This window comes from Brassica napus, chromosome C9 (genome assembly GCF_020379485.1).
Source record: "Brassica napus cultivar Da-Ae chromosome C9, Da-Ae, whole genome shotgun sequence".
NCBI lineage: Eukaryota > Viridiplantae > Streptophyta > Magnoliopsida > Brassicales > Brassicaceae > Brassica > Brassica napus.
Window position 1 is genome coordinate 60372951 of NC_063452.1, and position 21687 is coordinate 60394637.

The window sequence follows — 21687 nt, forward strand, 5'->3', positions numbered from 1 at the left end:
CTCTCTGCAAAAGAAGTCAGAGTCTCTTCTTCTACTTACGTCTTTTTATTTTTTCTGATTTCTTTTTCCTTGTTTTCATTTTTATATTAGTATTTTGATGAGAAATCATTGTAAAAATTGACCGCCCTACCGCTGTTGATGCGAGAGTTTTTTGACAAAATATGGGCTGACGCGTAGGTTCCACAAATTTTTTAAAAACTATTTCCAAAAATCACCAAATAAAAGATCGGTAATTGAAGGGTTTTGGTACTGTTTGCGGGTTCTACTGTATCGGCGGTCCGCAATTGATTTATTTTAATTTTTTTTTAAGAAAACAGAAAAAAAAACCTAAAGATCGCTTATGCTATAATCATGGTCTTAGTTAGTTAGCTAAAGTCTTAAAAGAGTTAAAGGCGAAAAGCAAATTGAATAAAAAGGATAGTCAAATTTGCGTGGCCTCCAAATTCTTGAGAAGAAAAGCTATTTCAAGGCATCATCTACCTCACTTGCCAAAATAATATAAAACATAGGTTGTGGAAAGTGAATATGCATTGCACACATTCATCGTTATGCATCTTGCAGCCCATCTTATAAGAATGTAAAAGCCCAATTAATCTTGCCCCAATGTACTATCCAATGATCTTGACTTAAATGCCACGCCCGACTCTCGAGGCTTCTCATGGGTTCGGATCCTCGGGTCAGGGTCCGGGTCTACGTGGAAGCTCACTAAGAGGCGACGTGTTCTCTGTTTCCGACATTAAAAGCTCTGTCATTAGGCCTTACTTCTCCGTCTCCATCGCCGCCGGACTCTCTTCTCCTAAAGTAGAAAAAAGATTGTTTGCTCATCTCTGCGTCAAATTGCTCTGCTCTCAAAGAAAAAAAAAATGAGGACGATCGTTTCGCGTTTGATCCGTCACAAATCCTCTGTTCCCCAGACACGGTGAGTGCTCTCTCTCCTCCGTAATTCGCACCTCAATCGATTCCAAATAATCGTCGTCTTACGTTGCGTTATAGGTTCGTATCTGCATCATCCACTGGCGGGAGGTATCTCACGACAGACTCCAACAAAATCGACGAGCCTTTCAATGTGGAAGAAGCAGAGACTGTTCATGTCCCTCCACCTCCAACTGAAAAGGTACAACCTTTATTCAGTTTCTGTGGGGATCTCACATTGCATTGATGTTCATTAAAATATCTTCGTTTCGACTCTTTACAGCTACTTGTCCTTGGTGGAAATGGCTTTGTGGGATCACACGTCTGTAAAGAAGCTTTAGATCGCGGCTTATCTGTCTCTAGCCTTAGCAGGTAGTAATACTCTCTGTTTCTGACTTTGATCAAGTTCAACTTTTTTTTGGCTCTCCGTTGAAGAGTATGGGTGTTATAGATCAGGTAGGTCGTCTTTACAAGAGCCATGGGCTTCCAGAGTTACATGGCATCAAGGTATCTTGTTAGATCTTAACCTCAACATGTAATATTTAATTTTATGTTTATTTTCTTATTATATCTTTACCCTTTTTTCCCCCTAGGAAACCTTCTATCATCTGATTTATTGAAAGATGCTCTTGATGGAGTGACTTCTGTGGTATGTTTTTTTTTACTCCATCAATGTAGAAAAATTGATGATTTTTTTTTTTATTTTTTTGGCTTAGTCAGCTATGCTTTTGAATCATTGCAGATCTCTTGTGTTGGTGGTTTTGGTTCAAACTCGTATATGTATAAGATTAATGGGACTGCAAACATCAACGCTATTAGAGCAGCTTCAGAGAAAGGTGTGAAACGATTTGTCTATATATCCGCTGCTGATTTCGGACTAGCCAAGTACTTGTTGAGCGGTTACTATGAAGGAAAGGTATCATCAAACAACTTTTTGCATAGTCCTTTTTTTGGTTAACTGTACATTGTTGTCTTAAGACTTTTTTTTTTTTTTTTGATTCTTTACAGCGTGCTGCTGAGACTGAGCTGCTCACAAGATTTGCTTATGGAGGTAAAGCTTTCATGATTAACAATTACAAAACTCTCTCTGACTCACAATTAAGATTTTGGTTAATGTTGTGAAGGGATAATCTTGAGGCCTGGTTTCATTTATGGAACTCGCAGCGTTGGGAACATGAAGATCCCATTGGGAGTCTTTGGTTCACCCATGGAGATGGTAAAGAGCTTTGCTTCCCTCTTTATCTCTCAAAAATCAATCTCTTTATTAATAACGTTACTGGCTTTCTGTAGGTTCTTCAACAAGCAAAACCGCTGAACCAGCTCCCATTAGTCGGACCTTTGTTCACTCCTCCGGTGAATGTTGAATCCGTTGCCAAAGTTGCGGTTAGAGCGGCTACTGATCCAGTGTTCCCTCCAGGGATTGTGGATGTTCATGGTATACAACGTTACAGCCAACAGAAATCAAGATAAGTCACGTTTTGAGTATGTTTTGTCTCGCCATGAACACTAAGGCACAGAGGGTGTTTTGTCTCCCCATGAACTTCCCACAAATAAATAAAGAAAGACAAACCTCTTTTTTTTATTGATAACTGTACAATCTCTAAGAGAGCAAAGCTACTTTGTATAGCTCTCCAAAACTTTTTTCCTATATCACATTTTATATACAAACTCTGAAAATCTCACTGGAGATACTGTTGTAGACACTCTTTAAGTTTTTGCAACGTTACAGGTTTAGAAATAAAAGAGTCCATACCATTTGCATAACATTCTTCTGAGCTCTCTGCTAATGTATTAGCGGTCATAGCGACTATAGGCAGCCGGTCAGTGGAACGCTCACAGCCTTGCTCACTCTCTGATGTCTTTATATCTACTCCGGCTTCTATTGCAGCATCCCAGTTACCAGATTCTTCGTATGAACGGATCAGTCTTGTAGCTTTTAAACCATCCATAACCGGCATGCACACATCCTGTGAACCCCAAAATAGATTTATAAGTTTTTTTCAAATTAAGTGAACTTACAAGTTGACTTACCATGAGTACCAAGTCGTAGCTAGTGTCTTTAACAGCGTTTATGGCTTCAACTCCATTATTTGCAATGTCCATAGTATAGCCTAGTTGCTTCATCATCGACTTGGCAACCATGATGTTGATTTTGTTATCTTCCACAAGCAAAATCTTTGGCTGCTGTGATGTCTCTTTGACCTCCGTCTCAGTTTTCTCCTCTTCCCTAGGAGATGAAACTGTGAGCTCTGACTCCATCTCTGAGCTAGCTTGTGAACTGCTACAAGATTCACTTTCCTTGGAGGAACATCGATGACCATTCCCATTGCCATATTGATGAGCCGACTCAGATTCATCCATATAACCACCATTTTCAACCTGAACCGTCTGGCTTTGTCCGCTGCTGTTAGAAGGATCGGCGACAGAACCGTTGATGAGCTTAATAGGACTAGTGAGCATAGCTTTGTGAGGTAAGAAGTTACTGCCCATGACCGGTCCGCCATTGGAATAGATAGATCCATGAAGCGCTTTAAACTGAAAGTATCCTTCGGTTGTGTCGTCTGGCTCTGGTTGATGATGATCAACCATGTCAGAGAACTCATCTTGATCATCTGAATGATCATCTGATGTTGCAACTTTGTAAGGTAATATGAACGTGAACGTTGAACCTAAGTTGACCTGGCTTGTCACAGTGAGTTGACCTCCCATTAGCTCTACCAGCTGTTTGCAAATGGCGAGACCGAGACCAGTTCCACCGTATTTGCGAGCATGATCAGCGCTTGCTTGCATGTACTTCTTGAACAAACAAGGGAGAGCGTTCTCTGCATTATGTAGACCAAGACATGGACTGTGTCAGTAACTAGCTTAGCATGTTACTTCTTGAACAAATCTTTCTTACCTGGGATTCCAATTCCAGTGTCATAAACGTCACAGCAAATCCAAACCGAAGTCTCGTTCTGTTCTTTATCACTAGCAAAGGATGGTTCTGATATCACTTTGAGTTTGATCCCAACCTTTCCTCGATGTGTAAATTTGATAGCGTTGCTGATCAAGTTAGTGAGAATCTGCCTAATCCTTAGAACATCTCCAACGACCTGAACATGAAAAGAATAAAAGTTAAGATTACAATGGCTTTTGTCACGTTAACTCTTTTGTGTACTAACCAATATAGGAACTTCATCTGCAATGTTTCCTTCTAATGTCAAATCTTTCTTCAGCGATGCAGCAGCTGTCTGAAGCACATGCTTCACCACTTCTCTTGGCCTAAATTTCGTAGCTTCCAACTTCATCACACCTAAAAAAAAAAATAACACACAGAAACATTAGTCATTAATAATCTTGAATACATGACCACACAATACTATCTTACCTGATTCAACCTTGGAGAGATCAAGAATGTCGTTAATCAGCTGAAGCACCAAATCTCCAGAAGAGATCATGACGTTCAACAGCTGTCTCTGCTCTTTATCCAGCTTTGTAGTAGAAAGTATCTCAGCCATACCAACTACTCCTGACAATGGTGATCTTATCTCGTGAGACATTGTCGCCAGCATTTGCTTAGCTCTCATTGTCTCCTCTGTGATGTGAATGGTCTTGGTCAGTTCTGATTCCATCGCCTTTCTGACCGCGTTGTCTTCTCTGAGTTTGGCCATTTTTTCTCTCTTCCTTACCTGATCAGTTACTTCCATCCCCATGTAGTTTATACCGATTTTCTCGCGGGCTTTGTTGTAAACAGGCTCGACGTATATCAAAAACGTCTTTGATCCGAATAGCTCTGTCTCGAATGTGATCTCTCTCTTTGAAGCTTTTCCTTTCTCAAGAACCTCTCTCTTGAAATCTTCAGACTCTTTAACTCCACCTCCATGGAATATCTCCACGTCTGTTTTCCCCAATATGTCCTGACATTAACGTTTCACCCATGAGAACGATTATTAATAGGCATGGGGAAAAAAGCCCGGAACCAAACCAAAATATCTGAAACATAACCGAAATCCTTGTATCCGAAGGTTGCTATATTTTTATCGGAAATAAACTGAACCAAGAACTAAACGGTATCCGAATATATAAAATATTAATTATATATATAACATAACCAAATATATTTATATATATAATTTAAAAGTCTACTAAAAATATCCAAAAGTAATTGAAAAAGACATAATTTTTTTAAAAAAAATATTTGAACTACATGAAATTACTCGAAAGTATTCATAAATATCATGATATTTATATCAAATATCTAAAATAATCCAAATTATCCAACATTTCTATTCGAATCATTTTAATTATTTGATTTTATCCAAAATATCCAATAATTTACCAAAATTACTCAAATTATTCAAAATAACCGAACCGGAACCAAACGAGAATTGAGTTTTTTTTTTTAATATTTTCCGGTTCTTAGTTTTACTATCCGAACCGAACCCAAAATTACCCGAACCGAAAGTATGTCACGTAGTAAATGGATATTCTAGCTCTCTACCAAGACTATCTGAATCTTGAAATACCCCAACCGAACCCTTACCCGAAATATGCTCAGACCTAATAAGTAAGTAATCCAACAGAACAAAAGAAGAAACAGTTTTTTTTACAAACCTGTTCACGCAGACTAGGGAACTTGTTGTAGATGAACAAGTAGCGCAAATCCTTATCCTGATGTCCCATAACAATAGGTGCATTCTGAAGTATGAAATGCAAGAAACCTTCAGCTCTTTTAAGATTCTGAGTCAGCTCTTCCACCGGTGCTGAGTGACTCTCCATAGTCTTCAAACTCTCATTCAGCTTCTCAATCAATCTCCTCTCTCTCTCGGTACTCGCTTCAAGCATCTTCTCCAAACTCAACGCCTTCTGTTTCCAATACGCAACCGTGTCAAACTCCTCATCGATCACAACCCTCTTGCTATCGACCAGCTCATCGCGTTTCTTCTGCCTAAACCTGCGGAAAAGATGGCTGGTCTCATCCAAAACGGGGACATTCTCAGGCTCTTCGGTCTCGAAGTTATGCTCCTCTATGATCTTAAGCTCCTTGGCCTCGGCTTCTTCTCTTTGTCTAGTGAGAATCTTGAGCTCTTCTCTTAGAAGCCTAACCGCGTGGTCTTGCATATACTCCCATTGTCTCACGAGGTTGGTGAGTTGAGATGAGCCTTGGTCAGTGGTGTTCAGGAGTTCGGGTAAACGTTTTAGATCAGCCATGGTTCGTTTCTCGGCGATGTCTACTTCTTTCAAGGTGTCTGAATCCCCTGCGGGTTTCTCGACGTTGAACTGGTTGTCTGCTTGGGTTCCGACGTCATCGGGCCACATGGAAGATAAGACTTCGACATCCATTTCCTCGATCTGATCAGTCTCCATTTCGCAGACCATTTAATCAGAATTGTTTCTTTTATACAAGAACAAAACACTCTAAATCAACCAGAATCTTGATCTGACCAAGAAACCTGTATAAATATAGCCACAGTTCAGATACAGACATTATTCATCTCCAAATTCAGAATCTTGATCTGTAAATAATAAGTAACTAAATCGAATTTTGAAAAAGACTTAAAAAAAGGTAGTAGTGTGGACCAGTTATGGGATTAAACATTCGCGGGAAATTTCAAATTACGGTTACATGGAGATGGAGACAATTCTAGACCAAGTCGAACTTAACAAACCGAAACAAAAATTTAAAAACCAAAGTTAATCGGATGAAAATTTCTGAGAAATGATCAAAAAACAGTCTGGAGAAGAATTGGATCATTAATATATATATCAGCGAAATCATGTACTGGAGGGAGTCAATGAGGAAAGCAGAAAGATAGAAAAAAAAAACAATTTGGTACAAATGAGAAGCAGGGGGAAAGAAACAATTGGAAGGGATTGGATCAGAAGTTTACCTTATATGGTTCCGGTCACCGGAAAATCAACAGATGATGGAAGGACAATGAACAGTGAGTAGATCTGAAGAGAGTCGTCGTCGTCTATCGTCTTTGGGAGAAGAGAGTAAATAAACTTCAAATGAGCATTGGGAAAGAGAAATGGCATGTGAATTGTGAAAGATAGGAGATTAAAAAAAAACAAATGCTATTTTACGGAGTCGAGTTGAGAAACGAAAAAAAAAATGGAAGGAGAAAGAGGAGGAGCATGTGCTACCCTCAAGAGTACAGAGAGGTCAATGTATATTATATTGGCAGGGAGGACTATTCTAATGGCCCAGACTCTTTCTTCTCTTTTCTCTCTGCAGTCTGCACGTTTGTTTACTTTCTGAGACCCAACCCAATCCGAGTTGAGAATGACACACAATTCTACTTCTCTCTCTCCTTCACTATCCCTGTTTTTTTATCCGTCGTAGATGTGACAGAGCTATACAAGGCCGCGCGTTAACGTCATGCTCCCATGAATTTAAGGACACACCTTTTTAAAAGTATGAGAGAGTATAACAACAAGAACTGGCGTCAATAATTGTTTTCTTTGATCACCATGCAACATACGGTAGTAATACACTGACGTCATTATAACACAAACTAGGGTTGCATGCATGTGCTTGTCGATCATCTTTTCTTTATACCTAGATTAGTTGAGTATTATCTCTAATTTTACCCTTTCAGAAAATACGACGGATGAGTTTGATGATTACGGAAATAACTCTTTTAGATAACAAAATTGTGATAGCTTTATTGTAGTTGGCCTTTGAAGGCTCCAAGCAGATCATAACTCTGCTTTATTTCTCTTTGCCTCTTTCCAATTACCATGTGGTTCTACATAGTTTATAGAATGTCAATTTTTGACGAAAACACACACAAAGATTCGAATTGGGTCCAGGACATTCATGTTTCATGACTATCAAAGCTATAGTAGCACATGTACCACAGTGTAACGAACATACTATAATACTTGTTATTAGATTAATCTAATCTTAAACCTATATTCTTCTTCAGTTCAATTTCAGTTTGAAAGTATGATCAATTATTTGAATCTTGTGAAAAGAGGAAAAAGAAAAAAACGGACCATCAGTACTTATGGAGCGGAAAACAACTGTATTGGCACAAAATTAGTTGTCCACGAATTATCAATCCCATTTCTATATTACTAAACTAAATAATGGAATATAAAATTTACAAGCTACAGTACACTAACAAAATAATAATCTGAATTATTATTAGAGTAAAGGTTCTTTAAGATTATTATTTAAAAAAAAAAAAACAGGTAAGCCATTTCTATGTATAGAGACCCCTCCCCGATCTGAACGGCGCTCGAAGGCTTTTGTCCCCGTCCCGTAGTTGCTAGTTATAAATATCAACAGCATGTGATCAGCCACGCGGAAGTATAGTTGACTAACACGTGGTGTAGCTTTTTCAAACATGTTTCTTCTGTTTGTGTGTTTTGTTTGCTCTCGCGCCAAATATGGACGGTGGTTGAGGATTAATTAGGATAATGTTTTTTTAACGCGTTAGTAGAAAGGCAAGAATGTGGAAGATATTAATTGGATGGTGACACGAATCCTTAAATACCGGATTTGTTTATTAAGTTCATTAATTAACTCTCGATTAAAGCAGGACCATTCTTTTCAGCTTTATTCCTAATAATTACCTTTTATTTGTGTGTGTATAATGCTGGATTTGAGAAAGTGAACAACATTAAAGTATATATTAGAGGAATTGCTGTACAAATGTGTCTAGATTTACAATCTTTAAAATATAATTATAGCTCATTAGACTTAATCCAGTTTTTTGTGTGTGTTCAAATGGACTAATCCACCTAATAACTAAGATAAACATGGGTGCATGTTTTGAAAAGTTTTAAGCTGATATACAAAAATATGATATATTATTTGAATATGATCAATACTTGTGAATTGGTTATTGGAAGGGACATACAAAGATTCTTGTATTGAATGACTGGGTTAGTTACTGTCAATAGTATTATAGTTAGATTTTAAAATAATATCCGAGTAAACTTAACATGATTACCAAATGGCATCCGAGAATGTTAGACCATGTTGATCGGTGGTTTTTAGGGGGAGTTTTACAAAAAAATAGTGGTGGACTCCACAAATCAGCGAAAAATCGGTAACAAAAGTGATCAAATAAGAATCGATTTTTGTTGGTTTCATGTACTGTTCGTAACCCTACTGACATGTGGCGGTCCGCGATCGGTTCATTTTTAATTTTTTGTTTTCGGACAAAAAAAATTTAAAAAAACCTTTAAACCCACTTTAGCGATAATGATGCTCTTAATCTCTTAGAGTAGCATACAGTATATGTTTTAAGTTTTCCAAAAATAATGTATAAGATATCAGCATACGATGAGTCGATGATAAAGATAAACCAAGCTGTATGATAGGTTTTGATTATCAACTAGACCTTAAATTCTGTATTAGAAGAGATTCATATTTACATTTGGATTACTATTATAACTCCAATTCCAAGTCCATTACTATTATTTCATTCTGTTGGTTGCATTATTAAAACAGATTAAAATAAAATTCTATAATTTATCATGAGTAGGGCCATGTCAGAGTTCTTTACATTTCTTTTTCTGACAACGAACTTTTCAGTGGCTTAATCATAAGTTCCAATAATCAATCACTCAGAAAGATAGATCTAAAGTAAATCTGTTATGCACTGTGTTTATTTTCTTTTGGTGTGGATAATTAGTGACAATGAATTTCCCCCAATTCAATCATAAACTGTATCAAGAGCTTTCTACATTAAATTTCAATATTATATGCTTTAGGAACATAATCTCTTAAATTGTGATCACAAAGACTAAATCTCTTAAACGGTGATAGGACTACTAATGGGGCCGGAACAACAGAGAAAAAAATGATGAATGAATAGACTCTGAAGTTATTGTATGGATGGTTTTGTGAAAGATAATCCAGAGTGGGTAACACGACTCCGGAATATCTTACCATCACCGTAATTTCATATGTCATGAATCATACTTTAATTTTTTTATTTACAATTACCTCAATTAGGACCTTTAAATTAAGAAATATCTTTATGGTGGACCAACGACACAAATTTATATACTCCCTCTATTTCAATATAGATGATGTTTTAGAAAGTTTGTTTTGTTTCAATTTACATGAAGTTTTGAGATTTTAAGAAAGTTTTGAGAATTTAAGGTTAATTTTAACTTTATTGGAAACTGTTCAACCAATTATAAAAAAAACTGTAAAATCTAATTGGTTAACTGATTTTAAAATTAAGTTTTAAAAATATTTTTCTAGAAAAATGTAATTTTCTTAATTTTTGTGTACTATTACAAAACATTAACTATTATGAAACGGAAAGAGTATACAACTAGGTTATATTATGTCTCTCATAATTGAACTGGACCTATTGTAGATAAGCTTGGTTTGATTTTAACCTCTTTTACAACCACTTTTGACTTTCAAGTTTCAAATGCGTAAATTCATGAAGAATATGTGATAGTGAACAAGTGGTTTCACTTTTTGATGATGATTTGGAGAAAGCTTCAGCTTTCAGGTGGGACTGAAATATTTGCTCAATTTCTTGTGGCATGTTTACTACAATCTTAGTTGCAAAAAGGAAAATGTTACTACAATCTCTGCGTATGCTGCAATGAAGAAAATTAGACAAAACTCAAACAAAACGTAAACTAAAAACAAAAGTTAAACAGACCGTAGTTAAAATATGTTTTAGCAAATTAAACTTGAGTTTAATTGCGATGAGTTGATGATTGGTCAACGTTAGTTTAAGGCCGAACATCTCATAGATATTAATTACCGAGTGATTTTATACATGTCATTAGTGTAATCACTTTAGCAAAAAAAACACGATGACATAGCTCACTTAAATGATGACACAAAGTCTACCTAATTATAATATAACTTAACACACTTATTATACAAAGCTCGATTAAAAAAATTCAAATATAAAATATTAAGTACATAATTATTACCATGATTAAAAATATAAATAAATAATTTTAATCCAAATGAAATTAATATTAAACTTACACTTTGAACAAGTTAATAAAAATGCAACTAAATTTATTTATTATTTTTAGTATATATATATTTTTAATGTCTATAAAGAAAAAATTATCCAAATATGGTAAAATTATAAGAAAATATATCATTCTTAAATTTATATCTCACAATTAAATTGCTCTATATACTATATATAAAACAAGTGCTCCATATTTTAGTATTTATAATGTTTTGAATTTTGCGGATAAACTTTTCTGCAAAATTATATGTTCTTTACATTTCTAAAAGTTAATATATTCTGACAAAAATATATTTGAAAGAATATATTACTGTTAAAAAATTCATTACCATGTTAAAAAATTCATTACCATACTCTTTTAAAAATATTGAAGTTACAAATGACTATATAATACTCCCTCCGTTTTTTTAATATAAGTCGTTTTAGAATTATGAACGTAGATTAAGAAATCATTAATTTTTTTATATTTTCTAAACAAAAATATCATTAATTATTTACCTAACCACAAATCAACCAATAATAAAATAGAAGGTATATTATCATTGGTCATACAACATTAAGTGTTAATAAATTTTACATAGAAAACCGAAAACGTCATATAATTTGGAACATAAAAATTCCTCTAAAACGACTTATATAAAAAAAACGGAGGGAGTATTAAGATTATAGTAAGGGCAAATCTCCAAAATTGCACTTTTCTAAGTTTATATCACAAAAATAGCACTCAAAAACTAAAATGACCAAAATAGCACATTTCTAAGTTTATCCTTTGAAAATTTTAATTTTTTTATTTTTCAAAATTTGAAATCTTATCCCCAAAACCTCATTTCTCAACTCTAAACCCTAATTCCTAAACCATAAACCCTAAACCCTAAACCCTAAACTCTAAACCCTAAACCCTAAAATCTAAACCCTAAACTCTAAACCCTAAACCCTAAACCCTAAATCCTAAACCCCACCATTTAACTCTAAACCCTAAGTTTGTGACTTTTGATAAAACATTAAGTGCTATTTTTGTGACTTTTGACCTTGAGTGCTAGTTTGGGAACATAAACTTGATTTATTGCTATTTTTGTCTTTTTCTCTTATAGTAACATGGATAATTTATTTTAGATATTTTGACAAGTTATTAAAATATTTTAACAAGTTATTAAAATATTTTAACAATTTATAATCATTATATTAAAGATAAACATTGTATAAACATTTAATTAATTTTTCAAATACAAAACAAAGGCATTGTGCAGTTAGATCAATAAAAGATAAAGAATCGCGTAAAAATGGGCTCGAAATTGGTGTCGCAAGAAGCCCATTAGTAAAGTGTTATCCAAGAAAGAGTAAAGCCCATGCGCCGTCGTCTCGGACTCCCGTTGACCACCACCCGACTCTTCAATCCTGCGCCGTGGATTAGCTCGCATCGTTCCACGATCCGGTTTGGCCATCCCCATCGGATCACAACAGCTTCGTCCATGAGCCAACAGAGCGTCGAAATCGGTACAGTACGTGGTGCTTCGACGAGATCTAATCGATTCGTGGCCACTCGGGAGCGTGGTGACGCAGGGATGCCACGCGTCTGTGGCGGCGATTTGGTTGTTCAAAGACGATCCGGTCACGCTTCAGTATGGTGATCCCCTTAACATCGATTCTATGCACAAGGTAAAACCCTTATCATCGAGTTACCGGGAGAGATTCGATTGTGGATGATTAAAACGCGTTTTTTTTGTTATGTTATGGTTAAAGCCTTATCCCAAATCTCGAGTCTCTCCTTTCTTCAAGAAGCTCAAGCTTTGCAAGTGATCATTATTGTTTTTTCATTTCTATAAGCTGAATTTTTCATCATGATTTATACAAGTTTAAGTGACAAAAAAAAAAAAAAAAAAAAAAGATTTATACAAGTCACAAAGATAATTTTTATTACACATAGAGAAGTTACAAAACAGAGAGAGAGATCTCGGTGAGAGTTTTTAATTCAGGAATGGGCGATGAGGCGTTTACCACAGGTGGAGCAAATAAGGCGACGTTTGGATTTGTTATAGAGAGGGACGAAGCAGAATCTCCACTGGCTTTCTACGTCTACCGTTTGAACCATTCCGCCGCAGTACGGGCAGGCTCCAGGAGCTGCGTACCTTCCGATCACCCTCTCGTCCTGATCGCACACGAACACCAAACACATCCTCTCTTCCTATGGCTCTTTCTTCTTTTTGTCAAAGTAAATAAAACAAAAAGAATATCTTTTTTTGATTTAGAAAGGTTGCTGTATCCATGTATTTATAGAGGGTCACTTCCATGGAAATAGATTTTTGTTTCCGCGTGAGAAAAGTGAATTTAGGATCTCCAGAAAAATATAGCTTAATCTAGAAGCAATTTTCTGGATAGGGAGATGAATAATCAAAATACCAAATTCGTTTGACTTTTCTTCACCAGGCGGTCACCGTGGAGCTTGAAAAAAAAAAAATATATATATAGTAACATTTCTTGAGAATTGGGCTTTAATTAATATTTAGAGCCCAAGGCCCAAATATGTTATGAGTGAACTAGGCTGTAATGTTTTGTTCGACCCGCCAATGTCAGTAAACTGAAAACCCTATGATTCATTTGTCCAACATTTTGCTATGAAGCATTGATATGATTCATTTGTTCAACATTTGATACTAATCCAAAAACAAGAAATAAAAGCAACAAGAACAACAATGAAAGCACCGACATATGAAAGCTAACAAGACACGGTTGAAGTCTGTGTCTGTGATATAAATGAAAGTATATCACTTAGAAGCAGCAGTTTCATAGTCGATAACGGTTTGAAAGGCTCCAGCGAGAGCCAAGACCTTGTTCTTCCTCGAGCTCTCTTGCATCTTACTTGCTATTACATCGTTGTATGCTGTTGGAGACCCTTTCTTCCCTTTCACCACTTCCTTCTTTGTCTCTGTTGTTCCTTCTTTCACTTTGCTGCCTTCGCTCTCCTCTTCTTTGGCTTCTGCCTCTATCTCAGCTTCTTTCATATCAGGAGTAACAACTGTCTCGTTATTCTCCTCAACATCAACTCTCTTTTCAACAACTTCCTTGTCTTCACTGCTGTTTTCTTCAGTGTTCTCTGGTTCTTTCTGCTCCTCTATCTGTTCCTCATTGACCAGCTCTCCCTTTTCTTCTTCTGTGGATTCATTGGGTTGTGCAACCTGATCTTTATCTTCTTCTATGTGGTCAGAAACTTGTACATCAATCTCAACCTTGACAATCTCTTCTACATCCTCATGAGCAGGCGCAGGAGGAGAACATTCCGGGGTAATCTCTTTCCCCGAAGATTTCTTTAGAACATTCTCAGAACGTTCCTTCTTACTCTTGGAAGAACTGTTACCGCTCAGACCGCTCTTCTTTACACCCGGAGGTCCTCTTGAAGCCACAGGAGGAGATTTCACCGTAGTGCTTCCTCTGAGGCCGCCTCTGCTGCTTCCATGGAAAGATGTAGAACGCAGACCAGTGACAGGGTTCTCTCTTGGAACCGCAGGTTTATCTCGTGGGCGTGCTTGAGGAGAGGTATTAAGAGGCTTATGAGTTGATGAAGACGAAAGAGGACGATCAAAGGATCGTCGACGAAGAAGCTTCGGATTGTCTTGGACAGCTTTGTTCTTCCTCAAGAACTTGACAGGGTCAGGTCTTGAGCTGGCTGTTGGTTTCAGATAATTGGGCAAGGGCTTCTCAACTTGTTTCCGACCAGATCCATCTGTGGTCGTTTTAGGTTCCGATGATGGTAACTGCTTTGGCTTTGGACCAAGAGATCTTGATCTGGTGAGGTTTTGGTTGTCTGGTTTGTTTTTCGCTGTACTAGACGTCGTTGCCATCATCCACAAATCAAATAACGCCTTTTGAAGCTACCTAACAACGCGGTATTTCAAAAACTCTATCAAATAAGTAGCATCAAGGCTAAAGACAGCTATCATCAATCCAGACATGAATTATTATTATGGGAAAACAAGAAAGAAGAAATTATATACCTTGAGATCAAAAGAGATGAATAAAAAAGAGAAGAGGCGTGCACGTCAAGGAAAGTAATCTCCAAAGGTTTGTGGTGGAAAACTAGGGTTTATTTATTTTTGGAACTCTGTGTTTTGTAAACGGAGCTTGAATCTCGCAACTCTTAGGTGGTGATGGTGGCGGAAACCATGAATCCTCCCATTTATCTAAGTGTCTCCTTAACAAAATAACACCCAACTTTAAAGGTTATAAGTTATAACGGTTTCAAGCTTGGAAAAACCGTAGACATTTGTTTGAGCTAGCATATCTTTTCCACATAATAATACTTAATTAGATATTCATGCATATCTAAATTTATTTATTATCTTTTGTTTCCTTGTGAATAATAGATTATTTCCCTTTGTTTTACATGTTAAAATGGGAAATATATATTTTATATATGCAATAAGTATATTTACTTTGATTTTACTTTTTAATGATAAAACGATATATTGGGTACTTTGTCAATTTCTTAGTTATTATATTATTAAGAGAAACGCCTGAAAATCTATAAAAATGTGACAAGTGGTAATTAAACTTAATATAATATCTAAATTTAAAAGTTTTTTTTTTATGAAATAGAGATTGGAATTGTTATCAGGTGTCAAAAATGTTTTAAGTGTATGTTTGAAATTTTGCATTGTTAACTAGTACTAATCAGATTGTTTTATGTGACAAAGTACTGAAATGAAAAATAATTTCAAAATTAGTAAATTAATATTTTCATAAATTACTGAATATTCTTACCAGAAGCTAACTGTATAGTCTGTATATTTTCTCTCTTAGTGAGGCACTTTTAATACAGAGTTTCATAAATTAAATAGATTATAGATATACACTAGGTGTACCCCGTACTGCGTAGGCCTGAGAATTTTATCCGAGATCTAGATTTGATCCGAGATCCGGATCCGATCCAAAAATCCGGATATCCGGAGAGGCCGAATCCGGATCCGGATAGTAAAATGTTAGATCCGTCAAAGCCGAATCTGAATCCGGATATTTTAATTTTTTTGTCCGGATATCCGGATCCGTAAATTTTATTAATAATTATTTCAAAAATAGTAATATCTATATATAAAAACTAATTTTATTTAATAAATTTTCATTTTTATAATACTATATATAAATTTTATGTATATTTTGTAATATTATACATGGAAATAATTAAAAACATTATTTATCTTTTTTATTTTTAAATTATTGTTAATATTTTATATATTAATATTATTTTTTATTTATTTTAAGGATCCAAATCCGGATATCCGCCAGATATTATAATTTTTAGAAGGATATCCGACACCCGAATATCCGCGAATCCCGGATCCGGATAGTAAAATTACGGATCCGCCGGATAAGGATCCGGATCCGGATATCTTAAAATTGCCCGGATACCCGATCCGTCCGAGGCTTAGTACTCCGTACGAGAAAAGGAAATAATTAATTTATTATGATAAAATAGTATGTTTTGTAGCCAAGTTCATTGAATGTTAAATTTGGTGATACTCAACGTATTCCAATTTTTTTTTTACGTATTGCAATATTTGCAGACAACATATACTTGAGTTCTATTAGAACAATAATACCATCCTCTTTTTTTGGACGGACAAAGTGATAATAATGTTTTTTTCTCAAATTCATTTTTAAAAAATATTCTACTTGGTTGCAAGTTTTGTGTAACTTTTTTATTATGGTTCTCTTAAACAGTTAGATATTTAATGCTCGTGAACACTATGATCGAATATACAGAAACTGACTCAAGGTAGCTCGGGCTTGTCCATCGATTTCTCATCTGCTTTTTGCGGATGATAGTCTTTTCTTTTGTAGAGCCCAAAAAGAAGAGTGTCAAACAATTCTTAGGATTCTAAAGGAATATGAGGCAGTTTCAGGGCAACTCATAAATTTTGATAAGTCTTCTATCCAATTTGGATATAAGATTGAAGAATCTGTTAGACAGGAGTTAAGGGATATCTTGGGTATTCAGAATCTTGGAGGAATGGGATCATATCTTGGCTTACCAGAAAATCTAGGCGGATCCAAGATCCAGGTTTTCAGTTTTGTACAAGAGCGTTTAAATAATAGAGTCAATGGGTGGACTTTCAAGTTTTTCACAAAAGGGGGGAAAGAAGTGGTTATTAAGTCGGTGGTTACGGCATTACCAAATCATACGATGTCATGTTATCGTTTGCCTAAAGCAACGGTGAAAAAGCTGACAAGTGCGGTATCACAATTTTGGTGGAGTCCAGGGGGAAGTACGAGAGGTATGCACTGGAAATCATGGGACAAGGTATGTCTTGATAAGGAAGAAGGAGGGTTGGGTTTTAAAGATATCACTGATTTCAACACGGCAATGCTTGGTAAACAGTTATGGCGTCTGATAGAGAAGCCAAATACCTTATTTTCTCGAGTTTTCAAAGGTCGGTATTTTAGGAATGCTTCACCCTTGGAACCGATTCGTTCATATGCCCCGTCATACGGCTGGCGGAGTATTGTTTCTGCTAGATCTCTGGTTAGCAAAGGACTAATCAAAAGGGTGGGATCAGGGTCTTCCATATCTGTATGGAATGATCCATGGCTCCCAACCACTCGCCCGAGACCAGCAAATAAAAATCAACACAATTTATACCCGGACCTTACAGTAGAGTCTCTCATTGACTCTACCTCGCGAACATGGAATTTAGGGGCAATTCGGACTTTGGTGGATCCTCAGGATGCAAAACTAATAGAAAGTATCCCACTAAGTAGGATTCAACAGGTGGATAAAGATGGATGGCACTTTACGAAAAATGGTAAATATTCGGTTAAATCAGGATATCAAGTGGAACGGATTTATCCTGACAGAGAAAGGCCACCTTTACTGATTGGGCCAACGGTTGATGTCTTGAAGGCTTACTGCTGGAAAATAAGGTGTCCACCAAAGCTAAAACATTTCTTATGGCAATTGGTGACAGGGTGCATAGCGGTTCGGAAAAATTTACATGCAAGAGGAATGCAAGGGGATATTGGTTGTGTACGATGTGGAGCTCCCGAGGAATCTATAAACCATGTGTTTTTTGAATGCCCTCCAGCTGTTCAAGTTTGGGCCCTTTCGAAAATACCATCAAATCCAGATGTTTTTCCAACGAGCGCCCTCTTTACAAACATCGATCATCTATTCTGGAGAGTTTTTCCGCAGATGGAAGATCATCAGTTTGCATGGATACTTTGGTACATTTGGAAAGGTAGAAATAATAAGGTTTTCAGTAATTTGGACATGGATCCTATGGACACGCTAAAATTGGCTGAAACAGAATCCACATTGTGGGCTGAGGCACAAGTAAAGAATGATCAGAGGATACCATTACCATCAGCAGCTACGGTACTGCCGGCGATCCCAGGAAGATGGTGTTTTACGGATGGCTCGTGGAAGGAGGGTTTTAATTTTTCAGGACAAGGTTGGTTCAGTACTCTGGAAGGTTTTGATGGTTTGTTGGGGGCTCGAAATGTGAGGGCTACTCTCTCGCCTCTCCATGCAGAAATGGAAGCATTATTATGGGCAATGGAATGTATGAAGAACTTGCGTCAATCTCAAGTGACGTTTGCAACGGATTGTTCTCAACTGGTGAAGATGGTTTCGGAACCAGAGGAATGGCCAGCTTTTGCAAATTATTTGGAAGATATCAAGATCCTGAGGGAGAGCTTCACCCGATCAGAGCTCATCTATGTACCACGGACGCACAATTCAAAGGCGGATAGTCTAGCACGCAGTGCTCGAAATCAATCGTCTTTCGTCGTTCACATGGATGCAGATCACCCAGTTTGGTTCACAGAGTCAGTATGAGTCTGTATTTTGATGACAAAAAAAAAAAAAATACAGAAACTGACTCATGCATTATAAATTGTTAGTGTGTAACTAGGTAATTACCCGCGCTACGCTGCGGGATTTTTTTTATTTTAAATTTTATTTCATATAAAATATTTTCATTTTATAAATGAATAATTATATTAATATAATTTTTGTATCTAAATATTTATAATCTAGACATATATTGTATTTTTTATATTTTGGTTATTGTATAATAATTATTTATTTGATATTAATCTTTAACAGATTAGCTTCCATATTAATTTTTTCGCACCTTTACTCTCAAGTTGGTGGTGTAAGATCTCACTGTTTTTTTTGGGCTTTAGGTTCCAGTTTGTAGTCTAAAAGACTCTAATAATATCTTCTTTCCATTCCATAAAAGTATTTTGTATTTTAAAATTTATTTCAATATAAATATCAGTTTTACATTTTTATATATTAAAAAATCGGTTTAATCCTTGTTTTTACCTTTTGTATCGATCAAATAAAAAAATAATGTGGACTTCTAATTAAAAATAATATAAAGAACTTAAGCATTTTCTTAATATATTTTTTTGACAGCCATCTTATAACCACACTTATGTGTTTGATCCTTATTTTGATTTCGTATTCTATCTTTCTTACTAAATTATATATGCTAAATTTTTGTTTACATCAGTTTTATATTTATACTTTATTATTCATTTATTTTTCAATTGAGTTTAAGGTTAAAGATAGAAGTCCAATTCATTTCTTTTCCTACGCTTTTCTGGTTCACGAAATTGAAAATTCAACATTGTAGTAAATGTCCTTCACTTCACTTCAAATTTAAAATTCAATATTGTAGTAAAATAATTAGCCTTTGTTAAAATAATATATTTTGTAAAATGATTCAGTAAATATTCTCTATCACCAATATTAGTATTGGCTTTTGAAAATATTTTACATAGAATATATTATGTGATATTTTTGATAAAATTTGTCACATAAATGTTTGTGCATTATTTATTTGTTAATGTAGTTGCTCCTTCATTTTGATGAACTCGGCAACCAACTTTGAGAATGAGACCGACCATCTGCATCAGAATTAGACCAGAGCTAGTATGATCGACTCTTCTTAGCAGTTAGAACCAAAGCTAGCTTTTTCGACTCTTCTTGAGTTTCAAAAAAAATTATTCTTGAGGAAATCTCAGCTTAGTTTAAGCTTAACAACTCATCAAATAATCCATCATCGGTTTGATTGTTTGTGGCTTCTTCACCCGATGGAATTACGGATTGTGAATTTGTGGTCTTCTTCATGTTTGAATGTTACTTATGTTATATGGTCTTCGATTGTTATATGGTCTTCGATTTCACTAATTTAGTAATAAATTGTAATAACTTGGTTTTGTTATAATTTGTTTGGTTTGTCTTATTATATTTATTTTTATCAAACCAAAACTCAATTATTTTATTCACTTTCTAACCCGTATATTTCTGTAAGCATATATATTTCCTTTTACCTAAAGCCAAGTTATCATCTTCTTTATATTGTAAACACTGATGCTTTTCACCAGCACCTCTTTTTCTTATCTTCTCTTCTTCCCCTCCTTCAGACTTCGTATGGTTCTTGGTTCATCCCTCAAATCCTCCTCTCCGTTCATGTATGCGAAAAAGACGTTGTGTTCATCTCTGATCGTCACCACCACTGTTGTCCTTAGAGTGATAGAGTCATCTCATCTTTACTCTTGTTGGTATTATGTAGCGGAACCGAGACGTGGAGGAGAGCGACGTCGGAGCTGCTGCACTTCACCATCACTGGATGCTGGAATCTTCACAATCCACCATAGATCTGCACCGTTACCATAAACCCTAGAACTCCCACCCAAAACTCTCTACACTTATTCACTGATCTCTTCACTCTCCGAGAAAGAAGATGGAGGAGGATCGTGTTCTCTCATCTATGATATAACATGATTTTAATGGTATTTAGGATATCATTTAGCTCATTCTAATCATTCTAGGTTGTATTTAGGTCTTTATATTGCATTTTCATCACTACAAGAAAACAGCGGTATTCTGACGGACATTCCGACGGAAAATGAAATCCTCGGAATTTCCCGAGGAAATTCCGAGGAAATTCCGAGGAAATCCAAAATTTGGGTTTCCTCGGAATTTCCTCGGAATATACCGACGGAATTCCGAGGAAACATCAATCCGTCGGAATATTCCGAGGAAATTCCGAGGAAAAATGTGTTCCTAGGAAAAAACCGACGGAATTCCGAGGAAACATCAATCCGTCGGAATATTCCGAGGAAATTCCGAGGAAATATTATAGGGATTTTACAAAATTCCGAGGAAATTCCGACGAACTAGTGATCGATCGATGCGTTTTTGGACATATACCCATCGATCGATCACATTGTTACGCTTTGGTCCATCTTAGTGATCGATCGATGCGTTTTTGGACATAAATCCATCGATCGATCCGTTTATAAAAAAACATTCGAGATTTTGAAACCCCAAACACTAGTTCCTCGGAATTTCCTCGGAATATTCCGAGGAAATTCCGAGGAACACTTGATATCCTCAATCGATCGATGGGATAATCTCATCGATCGATCACATTCTTACGGCCCGGTGCATCTACGTGATCGATCGATGCGTTTTTGAATATATATACATCGATCGATGCGTTTATAAAAAAAATTGACGTTTTGAAACCCCAAACACTAGTTCCTCGGAATTTCGTCGGAATATTCCGAGGAAATTCCGAGGAAGAAGAGGGTTTCCTCGGAATTCCCTCGGAATATTCCGAGGAAATTCCGAGGAAATAGGGTTTTTAAACCGAAAACAACGTTTTGCGGTTTGAATAACACCTATATAACCCTTATTAAGGGTCTTACGTTCATTATGAAGTCAAAAATTTGTTCCTTACCCTATAATAAACACTTTTCCGATTGTATGAACGAAATCCCCACAACATAAGAGAAACACTTATACACTTTAATG

At 36.0% G+C, this 21687-nt stretch overlaps 4 protein-coding genes across 4 annotated transcripts; 1 reads left to right on the forward strand and 3 right to left on the reverse strand.

Annotated features, from left to right (window-relative positions):
• Positions 1-662: 662 nt before the first annotated feature.
• On the forward strand, positions 663-2678 carry BNAC09G45750D (uncharacterized protein At1g32220, chloroplastic). The gene is made up of 9 exons (XM_013853479.3): positions 663-919; positions 994-1114; positions 1196-1284; positions 1364-1419; positions 1506-1561; positions 1655-1828; positions 1921-1963; positions 2037-2128; positions 2203-2678. The coding sequence occupies exons 1-9, from the start codon at positions 864-866 to the stop codon at positions 2380-2382; spliced, it is 867 nt and encodes a 288-aa protein (XP_013708933.1). The 5' UTR covers positions 663-863; the 3' UTR covers positions 2383-2678.
• Positions 2472-7538, reverse strand: LOC106412560 (histidine kinase 5-like). Its single transcript, XM_013853467.3, has 7 exons — positions 6786-7538; positions 5509-6347; positions 4283-4811; positions 4077-4207; positions 3812-4007; positions 2944-3734; positions 2472-2879 (listed from the first exon to the last, which is right to left on the reverse strand). Exons 2-7 carry the CDS (start codon positions 6271-6273, stop codon positions 2592-2594), a joined length of 2700 nt encoding a protein of 899 aa, XP_013708921.1. The 5' UTR covers positions 6274-6347; positions 6786-7538; the 3' UTR covers positions 2472-2591.
• A 5224-nt stretch (positions 7539-12762) lies between these two features.
• Positions 12763-13248, reverse strand: LOC106412581. The gene has a single exon (XM_013853503.3). The coding sequence runs from the start codon at positions 13039-13041 to the stop codon at positions 12838-12840; it is 204 nt and encodes a 67-aa protein (XP_013708957.1). The 5' UTR covers positions 13042-13248; the 3' UTR covers positions 12763-12837.
• LOC106412569 lies at positions 12763-15776 on the reverse strand. Its single transcript, XM_013853477.3, has 2 exons — positions 14858-15776; positions 12763-14738 (listed from the first exon to the last, which is right to left on the reverse strand). Exon 2 carries the CDS (start codon positions 14705-14707, stop codon positions 13631-13633), a length of 1077 nt encoding a protein of 358 aa, XP_013708931.3. The 5' UTR covers positions 14708-14738; positions 14858-15776; the 3' UTR covers positions 12763-13630.
• Between the last annotated feature and the right edge of the window lie 5911 nt (positions 15777-21687).

Coding starts and splice junctions, on each gene's coding strand:
- BNAC09G45750D (XM_013853479.3), top strand. CDS start 864: ATGAGGACGATCGTTTCGCGTTTGATCCGTCACAAATCCTCTGTTCCC. Junction 1,420..1,505: donor CAGAGTTACATGGCATCAAG/GTATCTTGTTAG, acceptor TTTTCCCCCTAG/GAAACCTTCTATCATCTGAT. Junction 1,562..1,654: donor TTGATGGAGTGACTTCTGTG/GTATGTTTTTTT, acceptor GAATCATTGCAG/ATCTCTTGTGTTGGTGGTTT.
- LOC106412560 (XM_013853467.3), bottom strand. CDS start 6,273: ATGGTCTGCGAAATGGAGACTGATCAGATCGAGGAAATGGATGTCGAA. Junction 4,208..4,282: donor TCTCTCCAAGGTTGAATCAG/GTAAGATAGTAT, acceptor TTTTTTTTTTAG/GTGTGATGAAGTTGGAAGCT. Junction 2,880..2,943: donor GCTACGACTTGGTACTCATG/GTAAGTCAACTT, acceptor TGGGGTTCACAG/GATGTGTGCATGCCGGTTAT.
- LOC106412581 (XM_013853503.3), bottom strand. CDS start 13,041: ATGTGTTTGGTGTTCGTGTGCGATCAGGACGAGAGGGTGATCGGAAGG.
- LOC106412569 (XM_013853477.3), bottom strand. CDS start 14,707: ATGATGGCAACGACGTCTAGTACAGCGAAAAACAAACCAGACAACCAA.